The 20,281-nt window shown below is 43.7% G+C and overlaps 2 protein-coding genes across 8 annotated transcripts in view; one reads left to right on the plus strand and one right to left on the minus strand.

Annotated features, from left to right (window-relative positions):
• wdsub1 (WD repeat, sterile alpha motif and U-box domain containing 1) lies at positions 1-9,824 on the plus strand. Of its 5 annotated transcripts, none has more exons than XM_068579391.1 (13): positions 1-57; positions 867-1,278; positions 1,627-1,814; positions 2,440-2,526; positions 2,960-3,053; positions 3,609-3,642; positions 3,738-3,778; positions 5,301-5,407; positions 5,556-5,573; positions 5,688-5,714; positions 6,110-6,289; positions 7,430-7,564; positions 7,676-9,824. In XM_068579391.1, exons 2-13 carry the CDS (start codon positions 881-883, stop codon positions 7,825-7,827), a joined length of 1,461 nt encoding a protein of 486 aa, XP_068435492.1. In that variant the 5' UTR covers positions 1-57; positions 867-880; the 3' UTR covers positions 7,828-9,824. The 5 variants fall into 5 exon arrangements, with proteins under 5 accessions (XP_068435492.1, XP_068435516.1, XP_068435523.1 ...); XM_068579415.1 differs by having other exon boundaries at positions 5,691-5,714; XM_068579407.1 differs by having other exon boundaries at positions 10-86.
• Positions 9,003-20,281, minus strand: part of LOC137787102 (protein TANC1-like) — a 32,576-nt gene continuing 21,297 nt past the window's right edge. For all 3 annotated transcript variants that reach the window (XM_068579360.1, XM_068579378.1, XM_068579369.1), the window contains 17 exons: positions 19,963-20,271; positions 18,726-18,926; positions 18,490-18,593; positions 17,843-17,951; positions 17,323-17,445; positions 16,994-17,230; positions 16,507-16,716; positions 16,225-16,306; positions 14,709-14,842; positions 14,493-14,616; positions 14,227-14,402; positions 13,540-13,672; positions 13,157-13,186; positions 12,983-13,074; positions 12,685-12,831; positions 11,593-11,693; positions 9,003-11,464 (listed from right to left, as the gene is read on the minus strand). In XM_068579360.1, coding sequence (XP_068435461.1) covers positions 10,093-11,464; positions 11,593-11,693; positions 12,685-12,831; positions 12,983-13,074; positions 13,157-13,186; positions 13,540-13,672; positions 14,227-14,402; positions 14,493-14,616; positions 14,709-14,842; positions 16,225-16,306; positions 16,507-16,716; positions 16,994-17,230; positions 17,323-17,445; positions 17,843-17,951; positions 18,490-18,593; positions 18,726-18,926; positions 19,963-20,271 — 3,684 coding nt within the window. In that variant the 3' untranslated portion in view covers positions 9,003-10,092. The remainder of the gene's footprint in view (positions 11,465-11,592; positions 11,694-12,684; positions 12,832-12,982; positions 13,075-13,156; positions 13,187-13,539; positions 13,673-14,226; positions 14,403-14,492; positions 14,617-14,708; positions 14,843-16,224; positions 16,307-16,506; positions 16,717-16,993; positions 17,231-17,322; positions 17,446-17,842; positions 17,952-18,489; positions 18,594-18,725; positions 18,927-19,962; positions 20,272-20,281) is intronic.

Consider the following 20,281-nt stretch of genomic DNA (forward strand, 5'->3'; position numbering starts at 1 on the left):
GCTGTTCAATGAGGAAGTAAACACCACCGAACTGAACCGGGCGACACGACGGAGAAGGTAAAGCTGCTGTTGGACGCAGCTGACGGGTCAGTGAGATGAACAACCGCGTAGGTTTGCTCGATGGGCTGTTAACTGTCGCAGTTTGTAATAATACTTTATAATTAGACTTTATCACAGGAAGCAGTGCGTGCAGCACAGTTAGCTTGAGAGTGTGACGTTAGCTGCGGTTTCCACAGCAGAGACGGCGTCCCCGTGGGGGGGTCTGTGTGACAGCCAAGCAAATGTTCATTTTACAGGACTGAAAAACAAACGTAACGATTTGCACGCTCCTTGTTTCCTGCTGTGTTCAATTTGAATCAGCCTGGCTCCTCAAAAGGCGTTTACAAGGTTGGAAAGCAACGAAGTAACGTCACAAGTACTTAAGAACTGCAATGTACTAGATAGTTGTACTTTACTTTGCTGCTACTTTATACTTCGACTCCACTACATTTAAAAAGGGAACATTGTACTTTTTATACCACTACTTTTATATTCTCGATTTAATAGTTCATGCTAAATATAAATATAATTCACAATTAAATGATGTATTATGTTTAGCTTTAAATTCAGAGGCTAAATGAGTGTTTATTGGAGTTCAAACTAGCCCTTTAGCTGCAATATTAAAGCAATGTACACATTAATTTATCAATGTTATAATATATGTAATATAATATGTACATGATTCTGAAATGTGACACACTCCATAACATTTGTTTGTACCAAGTAGATTTGATGCTGATGCAACATTAAAGTGGAGTGCACATTAGTTTGTCATTCATTATCATTGCAAAGGCCCTTCCTAACACCCCCCCCCTTGTGAACTTCAGGACCAGCTGGACAAATGACAACTCTGATCTGCACTTTACAAGACCATCGCGATGATGTCAACTGGTGTGCCTTCTCTGGCAACCTGTTGGCAACGTGCTCCGGGGACAAAACCCTCAGGATGTACAACTCAAGCGACTTCTCCGAGCTGCCCTTCTCGCCGCTGTCCGGACACGGATACGGCGTCCACTGCTGCTGCTTCAGCGCCTGCGGACAGTTCCTGGCTTCGTGCTCCACTGACGCAACCACGATGGTTTGGTCCACCGACACTGGCGAGATCGAGGCCGTGCTGGAGCATCCCGGTCGTAGTCAAGTGAGGATCTGTGCGCTCTCTCCTGACTCTGCCCACTTGGTTTCTGGAGCATCCGATGGCTCCTTGGCTCTGTGGGATTTCCCCTCTAAACAGCTGCGCAGGTACATTTGGCTTCCGTGGTTTTGGTTTCAGACTTTCTAATTCACTGTTTTGATATTTTATGGATTTAGTAATCGGTAGATTCATTGGAAAAAACATTCAGCAGATTAAATAATAATACAGATGCATTAGTAATTGCAGGCCTCTTCATACAGATATACAACATAGTTACAAGTCTCTATCGTTTCTTGACAAAGGGAACTGAAACTCCACTGCAAACAGCTCTCCTCACATCACTGTTTGCAGTTGCACAACATAATATTTGTCATTTCCTGCCAGCAACCTGTACTTGAGCATGGCAATAAAAGATGTGCCCGCTGATGCAGCTGCTGTCGGTTGTGTTTGTAAAGGACCGGGGCGGTGAACGACACGACAATGGTGGCCTGCTCCTTCAGCCCGTGCAGTCAGGTGTTCATGACTGGCTCCACCTACGGAGACCTGCGCCTGTGGGACCTGGAAATGAACCAGCTCCACGTGGAGAAAAACGCCCACGACCTGGGGGTCACCTGCTGCACCTTCGCTCCCAGCATCCTCAGCGGTGACAACCATTGCTGTGTTTGTCTTTTGCTCTGTGACATACGGCTCAGTCAGCTGTTTCTGGTGGCATTTGAGAGTAAAGAAATCATAAAATACAATTTTATTTCCATTTTAAACTTCTAAAGTCAATATTTTTCGTCAAGAATCCCTCAAATCTGATTATCAAAACTTTTGACAGTATTGAAAATATTTTACTGTTGAATAATGAAAAGTTTTATCAAATATGAGAGCAACAGTAAATATGAGATGCATTCATATTTAATTTTGTAAAGTAATATTTTGAACTATAAATAATTCAACATATTTATACTAATTATATGATTAAAAAAGTGGCCTGTAGAATGGTGCAATTTCCTTTTTCATATCTGTCAACATATACTGATATCTATATTTCTGTCAGCCTTCACATTAAAAAAAAAATCTCCTAGTTACAGCACATACTGTCATATTCTTACACCAAATCCCTTTCTAGAAGATGAAGCTGGTAGAGGAGGGAACATTACTGTTGTATTGACATCCAGAACAGCTGTTTGGCCTAATTTCACTGTGAGGGACAACAACATTAATATAGTCTGTGATTTGTTTGGTATCACTCAGCTTTATTTGTTTGTTTTTGTCCTTTTTAGGTGGTCAAGTCGTGCAGTTTCGTCTGGCGTCCTGTGGGCAAGACAGTCTGCTGAAGATCTGGGCCATCAACAAGTTCACCTCTGGAGGTAGAGCCCTCTGAGGCACAACCCTTCATTCGTGTCACTGACGTTAAACGCTGATATACTTTTGTTGCTTTTTGCTAGTGAGCTGTTTAATCAGCATCTTGATAGGCCACACCTCTTAGGCACCTGGATTGTGCTACAGAACACAGCTTTTAATTTAATTTGTGCACACATTTTGAACAAAACCAGCCTTTTGTGTGAGTAGCTTGTTGAACAAAAGGGAGCAAAATTACAAGTGTTTTGCGTATATGTCTGCATCAATATTTTAAGACAAATCACTGGTGCTTTCAAATACAACTGCATTTCATTTCAAAGTGACCCGGCTAAGTGCTGATATGCTTCTAATCAACAGCTCCTTTGTATTTTCTTTCTGTTATTAGTGAGTCATTTAGGAAGTATTTTTCCACTCTGTGTGCGTGTGTGTGTGTGTTGGTAGGTTATAAGATGCAGCTCCTCCACACGTTAACGGGCCAGGCGGCCCCGGTCCTCTCCTGTGCCTTCTCCTCAGACGGGCAGCTGCTCGTGTCTGGGTAGGATCTTTAAGAGGCTTAGCGAAGCGTATTGGTGACTTTGGATGTTTTAGCCTCTTAATACAGATTATCTATACTTAATACATTTTTGACAACCATTTTTCCAGAGCCGTTTTTTAAAATTAATTTCAGCCAATATTTTCTGTCTGGCCCCGTGCAAAATCAAATACATTTTTAACCAAATATAATAAAACAATCTAAAAGATGAGAAACAGTCAGCAGTTGAGTAAATGATATAAATAAATGTATTTGATTGGCCTTTAATTTACAGACACATTTCAACATATTGATCATGAATAGATCAGCATTCATGTCTGGATCTATTTAGGATCAAGAGATTGATGTAAAATATAGATTATTTGCCTGGATTTACAAGCAGACCACCACTGATGCGACTATAAGAATGCAATACTACAGTGGAACCACCAGAGGGAGACATAGGCTGCTGTATTCCTCAATGAGTGAAGGTGGACCTGAACATGATGAACCAGATGGTTATTATTCATTTTTAAAATATTGCTCACATAGTAACAGTTATGTTTTCTTTTCATTCAGGTCTGTGGACAAAACTGTGACAGTCTATGATGCTGTAAGTTCCTCTTATTTATATTTATTTACTTGGTAGCGACAGGCATGTTATATTTGGCTTCACTCACAACACAATGTTTATGTATTGTTTTGCAGAAGAATGCAGTTTTGCTTTACACATTGAACCAGCATGAGAGGTAAATACTCACTTATGTTAATGTGGATAAGTTTTGTGTCCTAGATTTTCTCGTTGAAAGCACGCATGAAATCCAATGAAGTCCCAAGATAAATACGTTAATTTCACAGTTTATAGTTTGGTTTTAGTTTTGTTCTTTATGTTCTTATATAATTTTTCATATCTTGACTAAATGTTATATTGAGATATTGTTAGTTTTTTAATGAAAAATATATATATTAAAGAAAAAAAAACATTTTATCAAAATTATATTAGTTTTTTCTTGGTAAAACACTAAATTAAACATGTGTACTTCACCACTTCCACACTTGATGTTTGTGCAGATCTCCTGAAAGAGGTCTTTCACTCACAGTTTTCTGGCAACTGGTGTTAACAAACATACACAAGCTACATTTTTTTCTGATAAAGATATTTATGGGGGAAATCCAATGTATGGAATGATTTAGCTTTTTAAGATACACTGAGATATTTCCAAATGTTTATGAGCTATTGATGCCACAAATTGATTAATGATACAAAACATCAGAAGTAAAAGTCAGATTTCGACATTTGACCACTTGTTTACAACAATATCTGACTTGTAGAGCGAGCAGCACCTTTTGACCCAGCATTGTCACAAAACATACATTCATAATCTTTTATTAAAAAAAGGTAGGTCTGCTCTCGCTGCATCCCTTCCCCTACACGTACACATAAGCCACAGCTGAATGATCACACTTACCAGCTATTTAAGTCCATCCAGCCACCTGTGAATGAAAGGCAAAAAGCTCACTTCAATTCAGTGGGGCAAATGAAAGCCATTTTGGAAAACCACCATCTGAAGTGGAAGTAGATGAAGCAAGTTGAGAGAAAGTGGATGAATGGCAAAAACCAAGTAAATCACAACACTTGACAAAATGCCTCCAGGAAGCTCATTTGAGTTTAGACCAAGTGATAATATAACAGTGTTGGGTTCGTGTTTTCCTTTCTCCAAGTTGTCATTCTTGTTTTCTTAAAGACGTTGATTGAAATCAACTGGCTTTTGTGGCTCAACATTTTCTGAGCAATCCAGCTCAGGTCTCAGAGAGATTTTCCTCATTAACGCTGCTTTGACTTTCTTGAATCTCCTTAAAATGTACCGCCTTTTAACCCTCTAAAAGTCCAACTGCAGTCTCAGATGCTCAGGCGGGGCCTTACGAGGCTCAGGACCAAGATTTGGGGCTTTGAGGATCGGATGCTCACAGAATCACTAATATCTTCAAAGTTCCTCCTTGCAACTAACTTCTCCAGGTTTTATGTGCTTTCAATAATATGTTTCCAAATTTGACATTTCCCTTCTGTTTCCCCTCAAGCCGTTCCCCTTTTACCTGATACTAGTGCAAAGAAGGATGTACAGAGTTCTTCCATTTTAGATATCGTTCTTTAATTGATAAATGTCTATGAAACAATTTTAGTTCTTTTTTTTTTCCAATCATTTTACAGGGAAAGTTGCACCTCATTGTTAGCACCACCAACATTAAGGTGATTGCTGTCCACTGTTGCAGATACGTGACGGCATGTTGCTTCTCTCCAACTTCACCACTTATCGCTACAGGATCTATGGACAAGACTGTAAACATCTGGCGTCTGGAGGATGGGTGCACTGACCGTGGTGAGACGCACGCACACACACACGCACACACACACAATCACTCCAAATAGAGTAACATCTATATATTTTTGATGATTTGATTACATTTGTTCTGTCGTGTAATCTATTTTCTGTCTCCTTTTTAATGAACCTTGTGTCCAATGGAAAGGAGGGAAGTCGTTGCCTGGTTAGTTTCATTTACACAATCTTTTCCTTCATCATGCTACAGTCTCAAATTTGCTGAAAGATTGCATTGCGTTGCTCATGTTTGCAGTCACTTATTTCTTTGTGTGTGTTCTAGAAGGCTCCGATCTGACATCAAGTGAAGGCAAGCGAGAAAATATTCCTTTCTGTATATAGTGCCTATAATCAGTGCAAAAAAAAACACCCTCATGCAATAAGTGCACAAAACAATACAATAATGTTGTCAGATTTGGGAATGGTCATGTGTATACGAGTGGGTACAAAGTCCACGTTTGCTCTCGCAATTTTGTCAGCAATAAACAAGCAGCTCCTTTTTCAGCTTTTGGTTTCATCTTGTGTCAATAAAAATATTGATGAAGCCGCCAGACATTTATTTATATCTCGCTCGGCACGGCCTCCCTAATCAATAATTAGTCAGCAGGATTCCAGGAGCGGGCTGCACGGGGAGTATTTGGCCATTTGTCAAAAGGCGCTGCAGCGAACGAGGACTGAGCGTCTCGCTTTGACTCTTCCTCTCAGAGAGAAGCTCAGCGAGTCGATCCAAGCTGCTGGTCAGCGATTGGTCTGAGGGGGACGTGTCTGCATGGCTGGCGGAGGAAGGCCTCGGGGGGTTGGTGGACAAATTCAGGGCCAACAACATTGATGGGACGGAGCTGCTCAGTCTCACCAAGGAAACACTGGCGTCAGAGATGCACATAGGTGAGGAAGACGAACATCACACACTGCTCAGCGGGTGTGATGCCGCTTCAGCAGCCTCTCGTTCCCTCAAAGTCCTGATGCTCGCTTTTGCCCCCGATGTAAGAATATAAACTCAGTCTTATGGGTATTGACTTGAATCTGGAGCATTTCATCACTTACATAACCCAATCCCCAAAACGTTATTCCTCATAAGGTATGAAGTGGATTTACACCCAATATCGTTCGGGCTTCTTGGTATTTTCCAAAGACGTCTGAAATGAGGACATTTTATCTTATCAGACTTTATCTGGCCTTTTTTTGCCGACATTTTGAGTGCTATGCTGTTGATGTCAGTCTACCAGCTAGGCCAGTATTCGTCATGTAGTTGTCAGCAAATGTTTGTTGTATTTCGATGCCGTCATTTTCATCCCACAGTGACTGCCAATCACTCCGCAGTTTACACAGCTCCAGTGCTGCGACAGCTTGCGTTCACATTGTTCAGTTTTTAGTCACGTTGCATGAATCCCACCTTCTTAGCAGAACTTACGTGGAGTACAGCATTGAGAAGCAACATTGTTATCGACTGCAGCGAAAGACAGAGAAACAGGCATATTGTTCAAAGGTGGGATCGAAATCAATAAGTGTGCTTTTCTTCTCAACCGGCAGCATCACAAAACGAAACAAAGCGTACCAGTAAGATTATCAGGGAGTCTACAAAGTGCTTCGTCTTCAGATGGAGTGCAGCTTTTTGATTTCAGGAGATCGTTATTTAAAACATTTTAATAAATGTTTCTGTTTTCTGCAACACACTGTTACCGACACAGCAATGTTCAAGCTGAAATGCGCTTGAGTGGCTGCTTGGTGTTTAACTTTTAATTGGACGGGCAGTCGGCAGACATGATATGCTGCCACCGTGTTCTCTCTCTCACCCACGCTCACATTTTGCCACCCGAGAGTGAAAAGTGTTCAGCGCAAGAACAAATGCTCAAAACCTTGATATTGATGTTATTGTTTGTGTTGGTGTTTGGGTCAATTCGGCTTCTTCCTCCTGAGGCTCCAGCTTTAATGAGAGCACACACGCAGTCTGGATCGGTCTGTTTTCTCTTCTGGCTCATATCCTTATTCTCTCTCGTGTGTGTGTGTGTGCGTGTGTGTGTGTAGAGTCCGTAGGCCTGCGCAGTAAAGTCCTGAGGAAGGTGGAGCAGCTAAAGAGTGATTCAGTGTGTTCAGGTATTCCTGATGAGTTCTTGTGTCCAATCACCAGAGAGCTGATGAGGGAACCAGTCATTGCTGCCGGTAAGCGAGGATCAGACATCGTTTACATATAATGAAGCCACAGAGTCAACTTACGAGACTCTAAGCTTTTTGCTTGAGTAATTTAAATACATTGCTGACATTTGCCACCAGATGGATACTCGTATGAAAGGGAGGCCATCGATGCCTGGATCAACACTAAGAACCGCTCCAGCCCCATGACCAACCTGCCCTTACTGACGACTCTGCTCACCCCTAATCACACCTTGAAGATGGCCATTGGCCGCTGGAAGACCAACAACTAGCGTCCCAATTATTTCCCTAAAGTAGACAGAAAGCACAGCCATTCCAGGTATGGGTGCAAATGATTTGGTTCCAAATGAGGCATCTGCTCACTGGGGGAGCTTCCTTGTTTACATTCATTTGTAAAGCTGCCATTTTAAACCACTGGGGAGCAGAATTGTAGCAAGAACTCTAAATGTACTTTCAGTTTATTACGTTTTAATGGCCACAACATTTCATTAAGTAGCTAAAGAGCGATATGAGCATCCCCGGGGAGTGCTCCGTTTGGCCATCTGAAGAACGCAACTTTAAAGCAGCTATCGTAAAAATGATTATAATGACAAAGCTTTACAGACAGTTTTGAGGTGATTCTTGGCCTGCAGATTTACTGTTTTGGTTTACTCAGTCTTTGACGAAACTGAGGAGCATTTGGCGGTTTAAGAGCCAGATATTTCCCTCAGGAGATGGTAAAGACCAAAAACAGAACTAACAGAGTGAACATTAGATTCATCAGGTGGCTACATGCTCAGTTTATGTGTTAATAAGCAAGTTTATATCCACTTACACTTAATTAAGTGATATGTCAATGCTCCCAAGCCAAACATCAACTATTAGGGAAAGTGGTTTGTCTTGTCAGATAATGCCCAGATTTCTGGTTTGTCAATCAATATAGAAAAACATGCGTTCTGTATCGAAAAACACATAAAAATAGAAACGAGTAAACAAAATGTAAACGGAACAGCAGGTTCCTGATATTTGAAAAGTTTACATGACTAACATTTTCATTAGCCTTAAACAAGCAAATGAGTTTATCTTGAAATGTATTGTGTTTTATAAACATATGTATCAATAAAGATATAAACAAAGCTAAAAAAATATATAGCTTTAATATTAAAACTGATTGAAATTGAATGGGAGGCCTTAAATGTTGTATGTATTTTATAATAATTATTACTTTTCTTTGATTGACTAACCAGAAAACAATGACCTGTGAGTTTCTTAAAACTATAGGAGCTACATACTGAGGCGGTAATTTGCAGTTGAATCAGTAATACCAAATAATAAATGGGTAATGTGGTTCCCTTCAACACTATTTGCACTAACTGCAGGAAAGCATTACGTGTGTGTGCTCCTTCGATTGTCGTTGCAGGACCTTGCTTGTACAAACTCTGTGGAAACAGTTTACTTCTCTGTGCGAGCTAACATTCAGCATTTAATGAAGTAAATGACAATAATGAAGATATTTCCGGGAATTTGCAAAGTCCACATTTTTATACAAGCAGTTTATTTTGACGGCGTGATTAATTGTCAGTTTAGATCAGTTAGGTTGTACCGTAAAGCTTTTACCCATCCATACACACTCTGAAGCCTAGGCAGCATTTGATGGATTATACTGTGAAAGAAGTCGATGTAAAAATGTAGTCCTCCATTGATATTTTATTTTACCACAATAATAATGTGGTAACATTTTGTAATCCATTGATGACTCTGAAAAGGGTATATGACAACTATGGACATACAGCTGTGTACAAAGTCTCTAAAGGTTTTCTATCCTCGACTGTTGCTTGAGTAAATGCTCTCTCTCTCTCTTTCTCTCTCTCTGTGTCTCTGTCTGTATCCAAATAAACCAATAAACACTTCATATGAATATGCTCTCTGCTATGCAAAAATAAATAACATACTGTGAATCTTGAAGCAATCATTTCAATATTAGATTATGACAAGAACTTTCCAACTGTACAGCTCGCTTTTTTTTATCAAATGTACTAAGAAAAAGAATCTCAAGCACACAAAGTAATTTCTTTTGAAGCCTGTAATGCTGACAGATAACCACTTACAGGGAAATATATAATCTGCAAATATACTGTAGACCGTACAAATATAAATGTTTTTTAAAAGACACTTAACGATAGAAATGGTCATATCCTGCAACTAACTATCCTGCAAGCATGATTTTTTTTAAATATATGTTTGTATATATTCGTGCACAAAGCTTTCTCTGACTTTTATATTTGTTATAATAAATTAAAAGTTGAGACAATATACTACTTTTTTTAAGTCCCTACTTAAGGTATGTCTGGTTTTCTTGAATACACTAGTGTAGCTGTAGACATGTAAGCAAAAGCATAGTAGCCTGAGTTGAACACTGGTTCTAGATTGTAAATGCAGTGCAGCAGCATAACTCTACAAAACAGGCTCAGGGAAGGGAGCTGTTCTCAAAGTGTCTCCCTTGCTACCTTATTTGGGACATAGTTTGTTGAAAACAGCCTGTATCTGTACTTTAATAATCAGACATTGGACTCTATAAATGAGCGCTTGGGTTTGATGGGAGCCATATGCAGAGCGGGGTTGTCTCTCGTTAAGCTCGCCTGTCTGTGCCTCCCGTCGGGGAAGCGTAGCTGGGAGGACGCTGTGCTGCCTCTGGCCTCTCGCTGGTGGAGCCGCTCTCCAAACTCCCGATCTTGCTGCTGGTTGTTTGCCTGGCTTCCAGAGAGCTGCTCCTGGAATGAAGCGCGTTTGAACTCACTGTTCAACCCCTGAAACTCCATTACTGACATACTGAAACTCTCCAGCCCCCCTCCCTGCCGGCCCAGGCCAGAGGTCTGCTGGCCTTGGACTCGCACCGATTTGTCCATTACTCCCATGAAAGGCCGGGGCTTTATCTCCGGCTTTGTCTTGAAGCTACCGCTGCTCTTGATGGGGCACGGGGCGTCCGGCACTTGCTGCCTGCCGCCGTCTGACAGGTTCCCACTGGAGGCCTGACTGGAGCTGGAGCCCCTTGAGCCTGCTGTCCCTCCTCCTCCTCCTCCACATTCCCTCCTGACCTCCATACCAGAGCCCAGAGCAAGAGCCAGGCCATCCAGAGCAACAGAGTGGGTGGAGAGTCTGTCAGAACCCCTGGAGAAGCTGGAGGAGCGTGGCTGGTACATCTGGAGAAGCCCAGGTGGGGAGGAGCTGTTAGGGGACATAGGGTGATACAGCTCAGTGGGACTGTGGCCACAGTGTTCGTTGGTTAATCCATGGCCGATGTCGATACCGAGCAGCGGCGTAGGCCTCAGGGAGGTGGAGATATGTCTGCCTGGCAGAGGGCTGGAGGGGCCGCACAGAGAGAGAGGCCTGCCTCCAACTCTGCTCCCCGACTGGAGGGAGTGGCAGTGGTGATGAGTTCTGCCGTGTCCCTGGTTCTGGGTCTGCCGGTTGATCGCGGGAACCTGCTCGGGCAAGTCCACAAAAAGTTGGTTCTGCCCATATTCCTCTTGAGGGAAACATGGCGACTGGTCGGCTAAACCAAAGGCCGCACCTCCGGGGAGAGTCCTGTTTGGAGCGTACGGATTCATGGGCCAAAATTCTGGACTTTTGCCACACTGCAGGCTCGCCTCCTCGCCGTCCTCTCGCTCTTCCTCCTTCTCCTCATCAGTCTGCTCCGCGGGGACTTGCCTCTCGAGACTTCCCTGCGAATAAACGTCTGCCTCCTCCTCTGTGGCCTGATAGTGGTGGGTGTGGGGGTCCCTGTTGTAACCCTGTGCCATGTTGTTGCTGGATGCCTTCTGATGATGTTTGCATTCCTCCTCCACCCGAACCAGCAGGCGCCGGATCTCCCGGTTGGACGGGGAGAGTCGTGCTGCTTCGTGGAGGTCTGCCAGCGCTGCAGCAAACTGCCTGGGGAGGACAGAGAAAATGAACAAAGGAACTTTAATTTACAGGGAATTGCTGATTCTCGCAAGAATGACTTTCCGTTGCGCAAAATGATACTGTTTGAAATAATATCATATTCAATGTGGTTGTACCTGCTACTCCTCTTGGCGCGGGCTCTGGCGTAATACGCTTCATAAGACCTGGGTTTGAGTTCCAGGGCTTTTGTCGCAAACTCCTCAGCTATCCCAAAATCCTGTGTTTTCCGATATAAAAAGTGCATTTAGTATTTTAATTTCAATTCAAGTATTCGAGGCAGCCCGGTATCAAACAAAGACCACAGTATGATCAGCTGTGTTTTTAATACCTGTTTGTTTTGCAGAAGTAATCTGAGGCCATTCCAATAGAGATGAGTGTGTGTTTGCATCTTCTGAACACGGTTCTGAAGATCGAAGCTCGTTTTAATGAAACAGAAGTCTGCCTGCAATTATTTTTATTGACCAGGAGTGGAAAGAGAAACAGACAGAGAGCTGCTTGTTTTTCTGCCGGCTCGTTACTGCTCTCATCATCACTCTCAGGTGAATATTTAATGACACGAGCCCATTGCGATTCTGTCCTTGGGAGTGAGGTCAAAATGGCAGCCTTGAATGTGGGATTTGTGAACATTGCTGCTGAATATTTAATGATAGTATCATGTAGTCTCTCCGCTGGACCCTTACTATCTGCATTCTGATATAATATGAGGATTTAGCATACCCACTCGCACATCCACTGTAAATAACGGAGAAAAAGAGTGCGCTCGCTGGTGTGCCAGGACGGGTGACCTTATCACATCACATTATCTGCTCCATTATTCATCGGCCACAGTGACCCTAAGGATGGCATTTTTACACAGTCTGTTAGGACGTCTGTCATCACCAGGGTGGGTTCCCAACCTGGCTGCAGGCCACACACATCTATCTCCGGACTAACAGCACGCAGTTAGTCATTATGTCACCACCTGCTTCCAGGTCCTACGCGCCGTTCTGTTTACCGGGGAGACTTGAAATCAGAGCTGAAAAGTGGGGATATTTTTACAGTGAGCTATATCGGTGCTGACATTGTCTTTTAATGTTGATACAAATAAATGATATCTTAAGGAACCGTCTAGCTTGCCTTGCCAGCCCTCCTGCCATCCCTTCAGCTTCTGATAAACCTGCCGGTGTTAAGCAGCTCATGAGCAGTTTGTTACAGCTGTAGGGCCTTACGTTGGTTTTCCTGCGGCAGCGGGAAAGGTTTAGATAGAGGGAGACCCGCAGGTCTTTGAGCCCTTTTAGCTCCTCTCCTTGCCCCTCACGCGGTAGCTTCCTCAGGGCATACTGATAACGCTGGCCTGCCTCCTTCATCCGTCCCTTCTGAGAAACACACGGGAAGAGGGGGAGAAAAGAAAACCTTTTCTGACAAACAATCCACAAAACACCTCGTTTGAAGTCTATTCAAATAAAAGGCTGCGGGGTTTGTCTCGTCTTCACCAACACGCTGTCGACAACATTCCCCAACATATACCTTGTAGAGCATGTTCCCCTCCTCCATCAGCTTCTGCAGCAGGATGAGGAGAATGTCTGGTTTGGAGGAAGCCATAGCCCACGTAGCGTGACCTGGTGGAGGGGGACACATGCATCTTTCTATTATCTGTCTCGCCTGGTCTCTTTTACTTTGTGTCTTGCATCAATCATGTACCTGATCGATCATGGGGAGCCGTTTTGTAGCCTTTTGGTTGATGAAGGAGAGTTACCGGAGATGGCCAAAAAGGTGGAAAAGGGGGTGAGAGAAGTTATAATGCGGCATAAATGCAGAGCGTGCAGGCGTTAAAATATTGCACATCATACAAATCTTCAGGGTCTTCATTGATTGGTAAAAGTCAGATAGAAATAGAAATACATTAAGTTTGGCCAGAGAAGTGTTGATTCAGTGTTATGCTCAGGTTAGAGGACGTAGTGCAGTTAAAGGACCTGCGTAATTGTGTCGTAAAATAAATGATTTCTGGACCGTTTTGTTTTGACTATAAAATTGCTGGAGGGTTGGGCTTAGTCGGGCTGTTACGGTAAGCATGGTGGGTGTACCCATCTTGGATCCTTTCTTAAGCAGCGAGGCCACCAGAGCCGGGTTCTGGCAGCCAGTCGTCCGGTCTGAACCTCTGGTACCGTTGTTGTCGCCTCTCTCCAGCACCGCTCCGTTTTCCACCAGGCAATGCACCTGGCCGTGCAAAGAACGATACCAGCATTTATTTCAACAGTTTATTCAAATAAGATTCTAGCAATAAAAGAATTGTTTGGCATTTCAATAATTTGGTTAATTACAGTCATTATGCAGCACGCATTAGCAACAAAACGGCCTGCAACTCTATACCCTGATGATTATGAAAGATACTTTTGATTGTCAGATAGTTTTGATTACTCCTGCTGATCGATAGATTACATGAATGAGTGAATCAAAATGCTCAGTTGGAAATTAGTTTTTTTAACTCCACATGAACTGTGATTGCAAATTGACATCCTGTGTTGCAGGGGAAAGGATTATCATCATAATTGAACTAATTATGATTGATTTAATTTGTCTAAAATAGTTATGTTTTTGTACGTGTGGACCATTTATGTATTCCGAATAATCTTTTAACACCTTTTATGCTTTGCAACACATTGTCAGGTAGATACTTCTTCACCAAAGTCTAAAAATTGTAAATACAAGTATATCAAATGAAGACAGACTCCCAATTATCAACACAACGTCATCTAAAACATGAAACCCACCGTGTCTGCATCCCCGTTGAGGGCAGCGAGGTCCAGAGGAGTCCTTCCCTGTCTGTCTGGATGGTTCAGGTCTGCGCCCGCCTCTGCTAGGAGCTGCATCACAGCTCGCTGGCCCTTCAGACAAGCCCAGCTAAGTGCAGTGAGCCCCTCCTGATCAGCAGAGGACAGAGAGGCACCTGGGGCCACAGACAAAGCCAACATTGTCCTTCAGTTCATATACATTAAGTCAAATATATTATTTGAGTTTCGACCGTGGGGTCGCTCACCCTTTGACAGCAGGAGTTCAGCAGTGCTCACGTGGCCCTCGGAGGCCGCCAGCATCAGTGCAGTGCGACCCTGCTTCTCATTGACGTTGATGTCTGCATCTTGCTTCAGTAGCAACTCTACAACCTGGAGCAGGACGGAAAGCAGTGTTACGGGGTGGAAGAAAATGGCCGAACTGATTTACTTGCGTACATGCCAGTGACCTGACCCCTCCTCACCTGTGTGTGCCCGTGTTTGGTGGCACTAAGCAGCGGGGCCATCCCCCTGCGGTTGGGTATCTCCGGCCCTGCCCCCCGCTCCAGGAGGAACGCGCACACCTCCGTCCTCCCTCTTCCCGCTGCCGCGCTCAGCACTGACAGAGGGTCGGCATAGAGATGAGACAACGAGGCGGAGATGAATATGCAATTGACACATTTTACAGAGAGATAGAAGCAGAGATGAGAGACATAAAGAGAGAGAGAGAGAAACAGAGTTAGCTATTTCCATAATGTGTTGGATTCTAACACAGGTGTTGTACGTCCTGTTTTGATACAAATCTACAGTCACAAGTACGAGAGATCAAAATTGCTCAAAGACAGCTGCACACTCTTTCTTGTTCCTCCTCTTAAACAACAAAAGCAAACGCCTCTAACCATAACTCTACACACTAGATAACTTGGCCCCTCCTTAAGCAGACAGTGCTACTTTGATAAACGGTGGGTATTTTTTAGTATGCGAGTCCTTCAGCTAAGATTGAGCAGCTGTGGCTAGAAGCGAGGTATTGATGCCATTCTCTGACCTACAAGTACCCTTGATAAATGACACCATGTTTCATGTGACCACATGCTCCAGTGAACAAATCGATTGTATATTACCGCCTTTAAAGATACGTTATTGTGTGAGACAAAGAAAAAATAAAATGTCTGGTTGTCTTTGTTAGTGAAGCCGCTGCCATAAATATGCAAACTGAACCAGCAAATAGTATATTCCTTATTAAAGAGAACATTAAAAACATACACTGTATGCACCACAGTCCTCAGTGATTGTCATCCCTGAAGACGTGCACATCCGTGGTTACGTAATCAGACCATGTGCACAGACCTTATCTGTGCACATGGTCTGTAATCAAAGGATGCTAACACTAAACAGAAACCTAAAACAACGCCCTGTCACATGCAAACGTGAGTGTTTCAGAGGCCATTTCATGCTCTCACTTTCTATATCTCAGCATTGGAGAGGAGTGTGTAACATAATTATACTCTAATGGTGCTGTAGTCAAAGATGCAGGCTTCATCAGACAAGCTTTCAGGAAATGAACCTAACAGAATTCCGCATGCTGCACTATCGCATCTGTGATAGAGGTAAAAGTATTACAATTGAATAAAAGCGGCTTTTTAGATGCTAAAAATGTGGCAGGACAAGATATTCTGTGTGATAAATGTGATGCTCCATTTCAACCAATAACCCCCCCCCCCAAAAAAAAAGTATTTACAATTGAGTCATATTTTGTATATCAACCAGATACTAAAATCACAATACTGAAAAAAGCAAGCTGAGATCCTCCAGCTCCATTCAAAGTGCTCACTGTTGCCATATCAAGGCAAGTTAGCTGTTTCATATTTATTCATTGCACAGAATGCTAGCCTGTGCCTAAAATGCAACCCTAAAGCACCCTCTAGCATGTCTCCAGATCCTCACTGATGGACAGAAAGACGCGAGAAAGCTACATTTATCTGACTGATAGGAGAAATGCACCCGTTTCTCCCCAGAGAGAGTCGTGAGCATCCATCTGCACTGCCAGCTGTTCATCTTTCAAGTCCAGCAAGCTCTTCACCACCTGCAGAAAAACACAATTTAACAGTCCTCTGTATTACTGGCTTGCTGTGCGGAAAGAAAACCAAAGTACTCACAGACCTTGACCACAACAAAGCGCATCTAATAAACCCTCTACGTCAAACAAGGACAGCCACCATGCACTCCATAAAAAATGAGTTTCAGCCGAGTGTTTGGTCGCGAGGACCGTGATCCGACACATACCTGTGTGTGTCCCACACTAGCTGCGGCTGTAAGCGCCTGCTGTGCTGCTTGTGCTTTCCCAGTCCCAGTCTCATTGCTGTGGTGCTGCTGTGGGTCAGTGGGGATCTCTGCTCCCCAATCTTGGCCCAGCAAGATGTTGATGATTTCACCATGGCCCTTTAGCGCAGCATGGACCAGCGCACACTGGCTACTCTTATCAGCATGGCCCACCTGGCATAAAGGCGAACACAGAAGGACTTACAACACTGGCCCTTGCCGGTACGCTGGCCTAGATCAGGCGTGTTTATGTCATCTGCCTCCCAGAATAGATCCTGCAACTGCGGTGGCTCTAAAACCAGGACAGTGGTTCAGGATACCACCAGTGTAAAGGAACTGAGAGACATATTCTGTCACAGATTTAAATCTTATTTATCCATGGTAATCGTGCCGGTCACGCCCTCCAAACCCACATTAGTAGTGTCTCCTCCTCTTTGCCCGTGACACTGACCTTGGCCCCTTTCTTGCCGAGCAGGCTCACGATGTCGACGTGTCCCGCGGCGGTTGCCAGACAGAGGGGCGTCATGCCGCTGTCAGTGGTCCCATCTATGGGAGCACCCATTTCTAGCAGCAGGGCTACCATCTCCACATGCCCCAGGTGTGCGTGGACGGCCAGAATGGGGGCATGTCCTACCACCTCTGTACACCATGTCACGCTAGCTCCACCCAGCATCAACAGACGACTTACCTGCAGGATGGATAAAAAAAAAAAATGAATAGTGCATCTCGGTATATATGATATATTTGGGTGTATGAGTACTCTGAGCACACGTATGTCACCTTGATGTTAGGTGTGTATAGGTTCCTCAGTGAGGCCAGTGCAGCGGACAGACTGTCTGTGCTGCAGTTCACCCATATTGCCTGAAGAACGCTGGAGGACACACCTGTCTTCTTACTCATGCCCTGTGAGTGTGTGAAAGAGGCACAGATAGAGACGGAGCGAGAGAGAGAGATTAAGCTTGCTCAGATGAGATCTGTGGTGCAGAATTTGAATTGTGTCCCAGGAGTAAAGCAGTATGCACAGAGTGCAAGCAATGCATGCAAACACAACAATATTCGCTGTGCCATGGGGGTTTTAGGGATCTGAGCAGTGCTAATGCGTGTGGGTGGTAGGAACAGGGGTTCACTCTTATTTGCCTGTGTCTTAGTGTGCCTCTGTGCAATACCACTCAGTAAAGTGCAGGATCTTGTTTGTGTGAATCCTTTGGGAATTAATGTGATTCTGACGGGTTGAAGTACAGTCAGTTCCATTCATGAACTGCATAACGAGTTATATACACAGCATCACAGTTCCTGTTACCTTGAATATGTGAGCCTTGAGGATGTGGTGTCCCAGTTCCATAGTCTGCTGCCGGTTCAACTTTCCCTCCTGTCTGGAGAACATGAAGGCCAGGAGAGCGTGGCCACTTCTGTAGACATAGAGGATTTATTTATTTTTGGCAAAAATTTATACACTTTTTTTTGGCGTAGTCTCAACTAGCTTAAAGTTAATGCGGCTTTTTGGCCCGAGTCCCCACCTACGGGGGAAGAGCCCTTCGAGGTCTGTTCAAGTCGGCATATGAACCCCAAATAAGTTATTTTATATTTTTTTTTTTTCAAAAATGTTCAAATGTGGGTTGTGGGGTGCGCCAGCTGATCGTGGCGCACCCGCACACCGCGATCACAGCTGGCGCAGGTACCGATTCCACGGCCCGCCACAGCATAAAATGAACGGTAAATTTGATTTTTTTTTTTCTGTTAGGATAGATCTCTTCCCACAAGGCTTTACTTTATTTCAGCGATTCAAATGAAGTTAATCAACGTTGTGGTTCCGGCACTTGATTTATTTTATCATTTCCTCGTCTGATAATGGGCGCCGCTGTGGGCGCTGCTGGGCTTGGGGTGCTTGGCGCTATAAAGGTTAAGTCATTCTGATGAATCTAAGTCTCTAAGTCTCACAAGTCTCACCTTGGATCACAGAGAAAGTCACTGCTTTCTCCATCTGCTCTCCAAACCAGCCACTCTCTGAAGGAGGGATGGCACAGCATCCGTGTGCCATCCCTGCGTCTCACCTACAAACACAAATGATACAGAAATATATCTTAAAATGAACAAACTCTGTACTTCAGAGCAAAACGCAACACAACATTCAAACCCTTGAAATTAAATCTTGAATCATTATCTGCCCTTCTGTGAAGTCTTACCATGAATCCAGCCAGGCTGTCTAATCTCAGCTGGAAGTCCTTCCACTCCAGCTCCCCCCTCACACTGCCTGCATTCAGCGCCCTGAACATTTGTTCATCAGTCAGTGGGTGCAGCGACGCCAGTGCCACATTTAGCACCGGAAGCACCCGTTCAAAGGCTTCTTTATCTGGAAAGCTCACGCGACACATCAGCAGGTACACCTAAAAGAGAGTCATAAGGTTAATGATGTGCGTGGGCGGTCATGGTTGCCTGGTACAATCTGACAATATCCAGTCTGATTAAGCTATGCAGGATATGTGCTTCCAATATGCCACCACGATTTGAGTTGATCTCGTAGGCCATAATAGAAGTCATAACAACATACAACAAAATTCAATTCAAGAGCTGAATTTGCAGTATACACGTCTTGTTGAAAATCATTGGTGCAAGCATTCCTGACACGTCATAATCAGTCTGGTGAATTGGGATAGTTAATCTTTGCTAGCTTAAATAGTTCATTCTAAAAAAAACTAATTTCTTCAATGTTATTATCCTATCAAACTGTCATATTTAACTGTAACTGCCTACTACCTGGGCCGACACATCTTTAGAACACCTTTATGCATGTTTTTTCACATCCATTATCCAATCATTAAATCTTCCCATTTCTAAGCCTTTGTGTGTCTAATAAGACATGCTCATCTGCTGTCCTATTTTACGCTGAAGATTATGCCTTTTTAAAATGTGCCTGTCAATTACTGTAGTCATTGTGGACTATTTTTGGCGCTTGGATTCTTTAATTCAGTAATTTTCTTCTTTTATTGATCTGAATAGCGTGTGACTAAACGTTTCTTGTTTTTTTGTTGTTGAGAAAAACAAGTCTGAACAATGTCTGTCACATGTGTACCTTGTGTGAGGGAATATCATGGACATTGATTGCTTTAGCCTCAGGCGAGATGCCATTTCACGGCAAACAGCTCACAGGGATGACTGACAAGTGTTAGACTGTGAACTTGACCAAGTGAGGAAGAGGATGAGGAGGAGGATGGGGGAGTATATGCTTCAGGTAAAATGTCATTTTAGCTCTGGAAGACTCAACCTTGTAGTTTACATAGTAAGTGAAATGAAACTCAACTCAATGAAACACACATTACTCCATGTCTGTGGTTCAACAATGTATTACTTTTCAACAACAATAACCAAAGTTTGATACAAATACGCCTTGCATGCTGGGAATCACTGCTCGACATATCTGACCTCTGACAGGGACACAGGCACCACCAGGTAGTTTCCTCCTTTCAGAGTCAGGTGTCCCTTGTGAAACAGATCCAGGTTCAGCTGAAGGTAGAGGATGGAGCCGTTGCTCCGTGTTGACAGGTGGCTGCTGAACTTGCTGAGAAGCAGCTGATCAGGAGCCGATCCTGTCGGCGTGGTGACATTGGCGGCGACCTGGGTGCTGCTGCTCACCCGGTGATGGATGTAGTCACTTAGGTCAGCTCCAAGATCGCTGCTGTCTGGTAAGATGTCCAGAGAGATGCCAGAGAAGGGAAGGAGAGTTGTGATTTCCTGCAGGAGA

This window comes from Clinocottus analis, unplaced genomic scaffold (assembly GCF_023055335.1).
Source record: "Clinocottus analis isolate CAN_PGR_092001 unplaced genomic scaffold, fCliAna1.0.p SCAF_1, whole genome shotgun sequence".
NCBI classification, from domain to species: Eukaryota; Metazoa; Chordata; class Actinopteri; order Perciformes; family Cottidae; genus Clinocottus; species Clinocottus analis.

Coding starts and splice junctions, on each gene's coding strand:
- wdsub1 (XM_068579391.1), top strand. CDS start 881: ATGACAACTCTGATCTGCACTTTACAAGACCATCGCGATGATGTCAAC. Junction 1,279..1,626: donor CCCTCTAAACAGCTGCGCAG/GTACATTTGGCT, acceptor GTGTTTGTAAAG/GACCGGGGCGGTGAACGACA. Junction 6,290..7,429: donor GGCGTCAGAGATGCACATAG/GTGAGGAAGACG, acceptor GTGTGTGTGTAG/AGTCCGTAGGCCTGCGCAGT.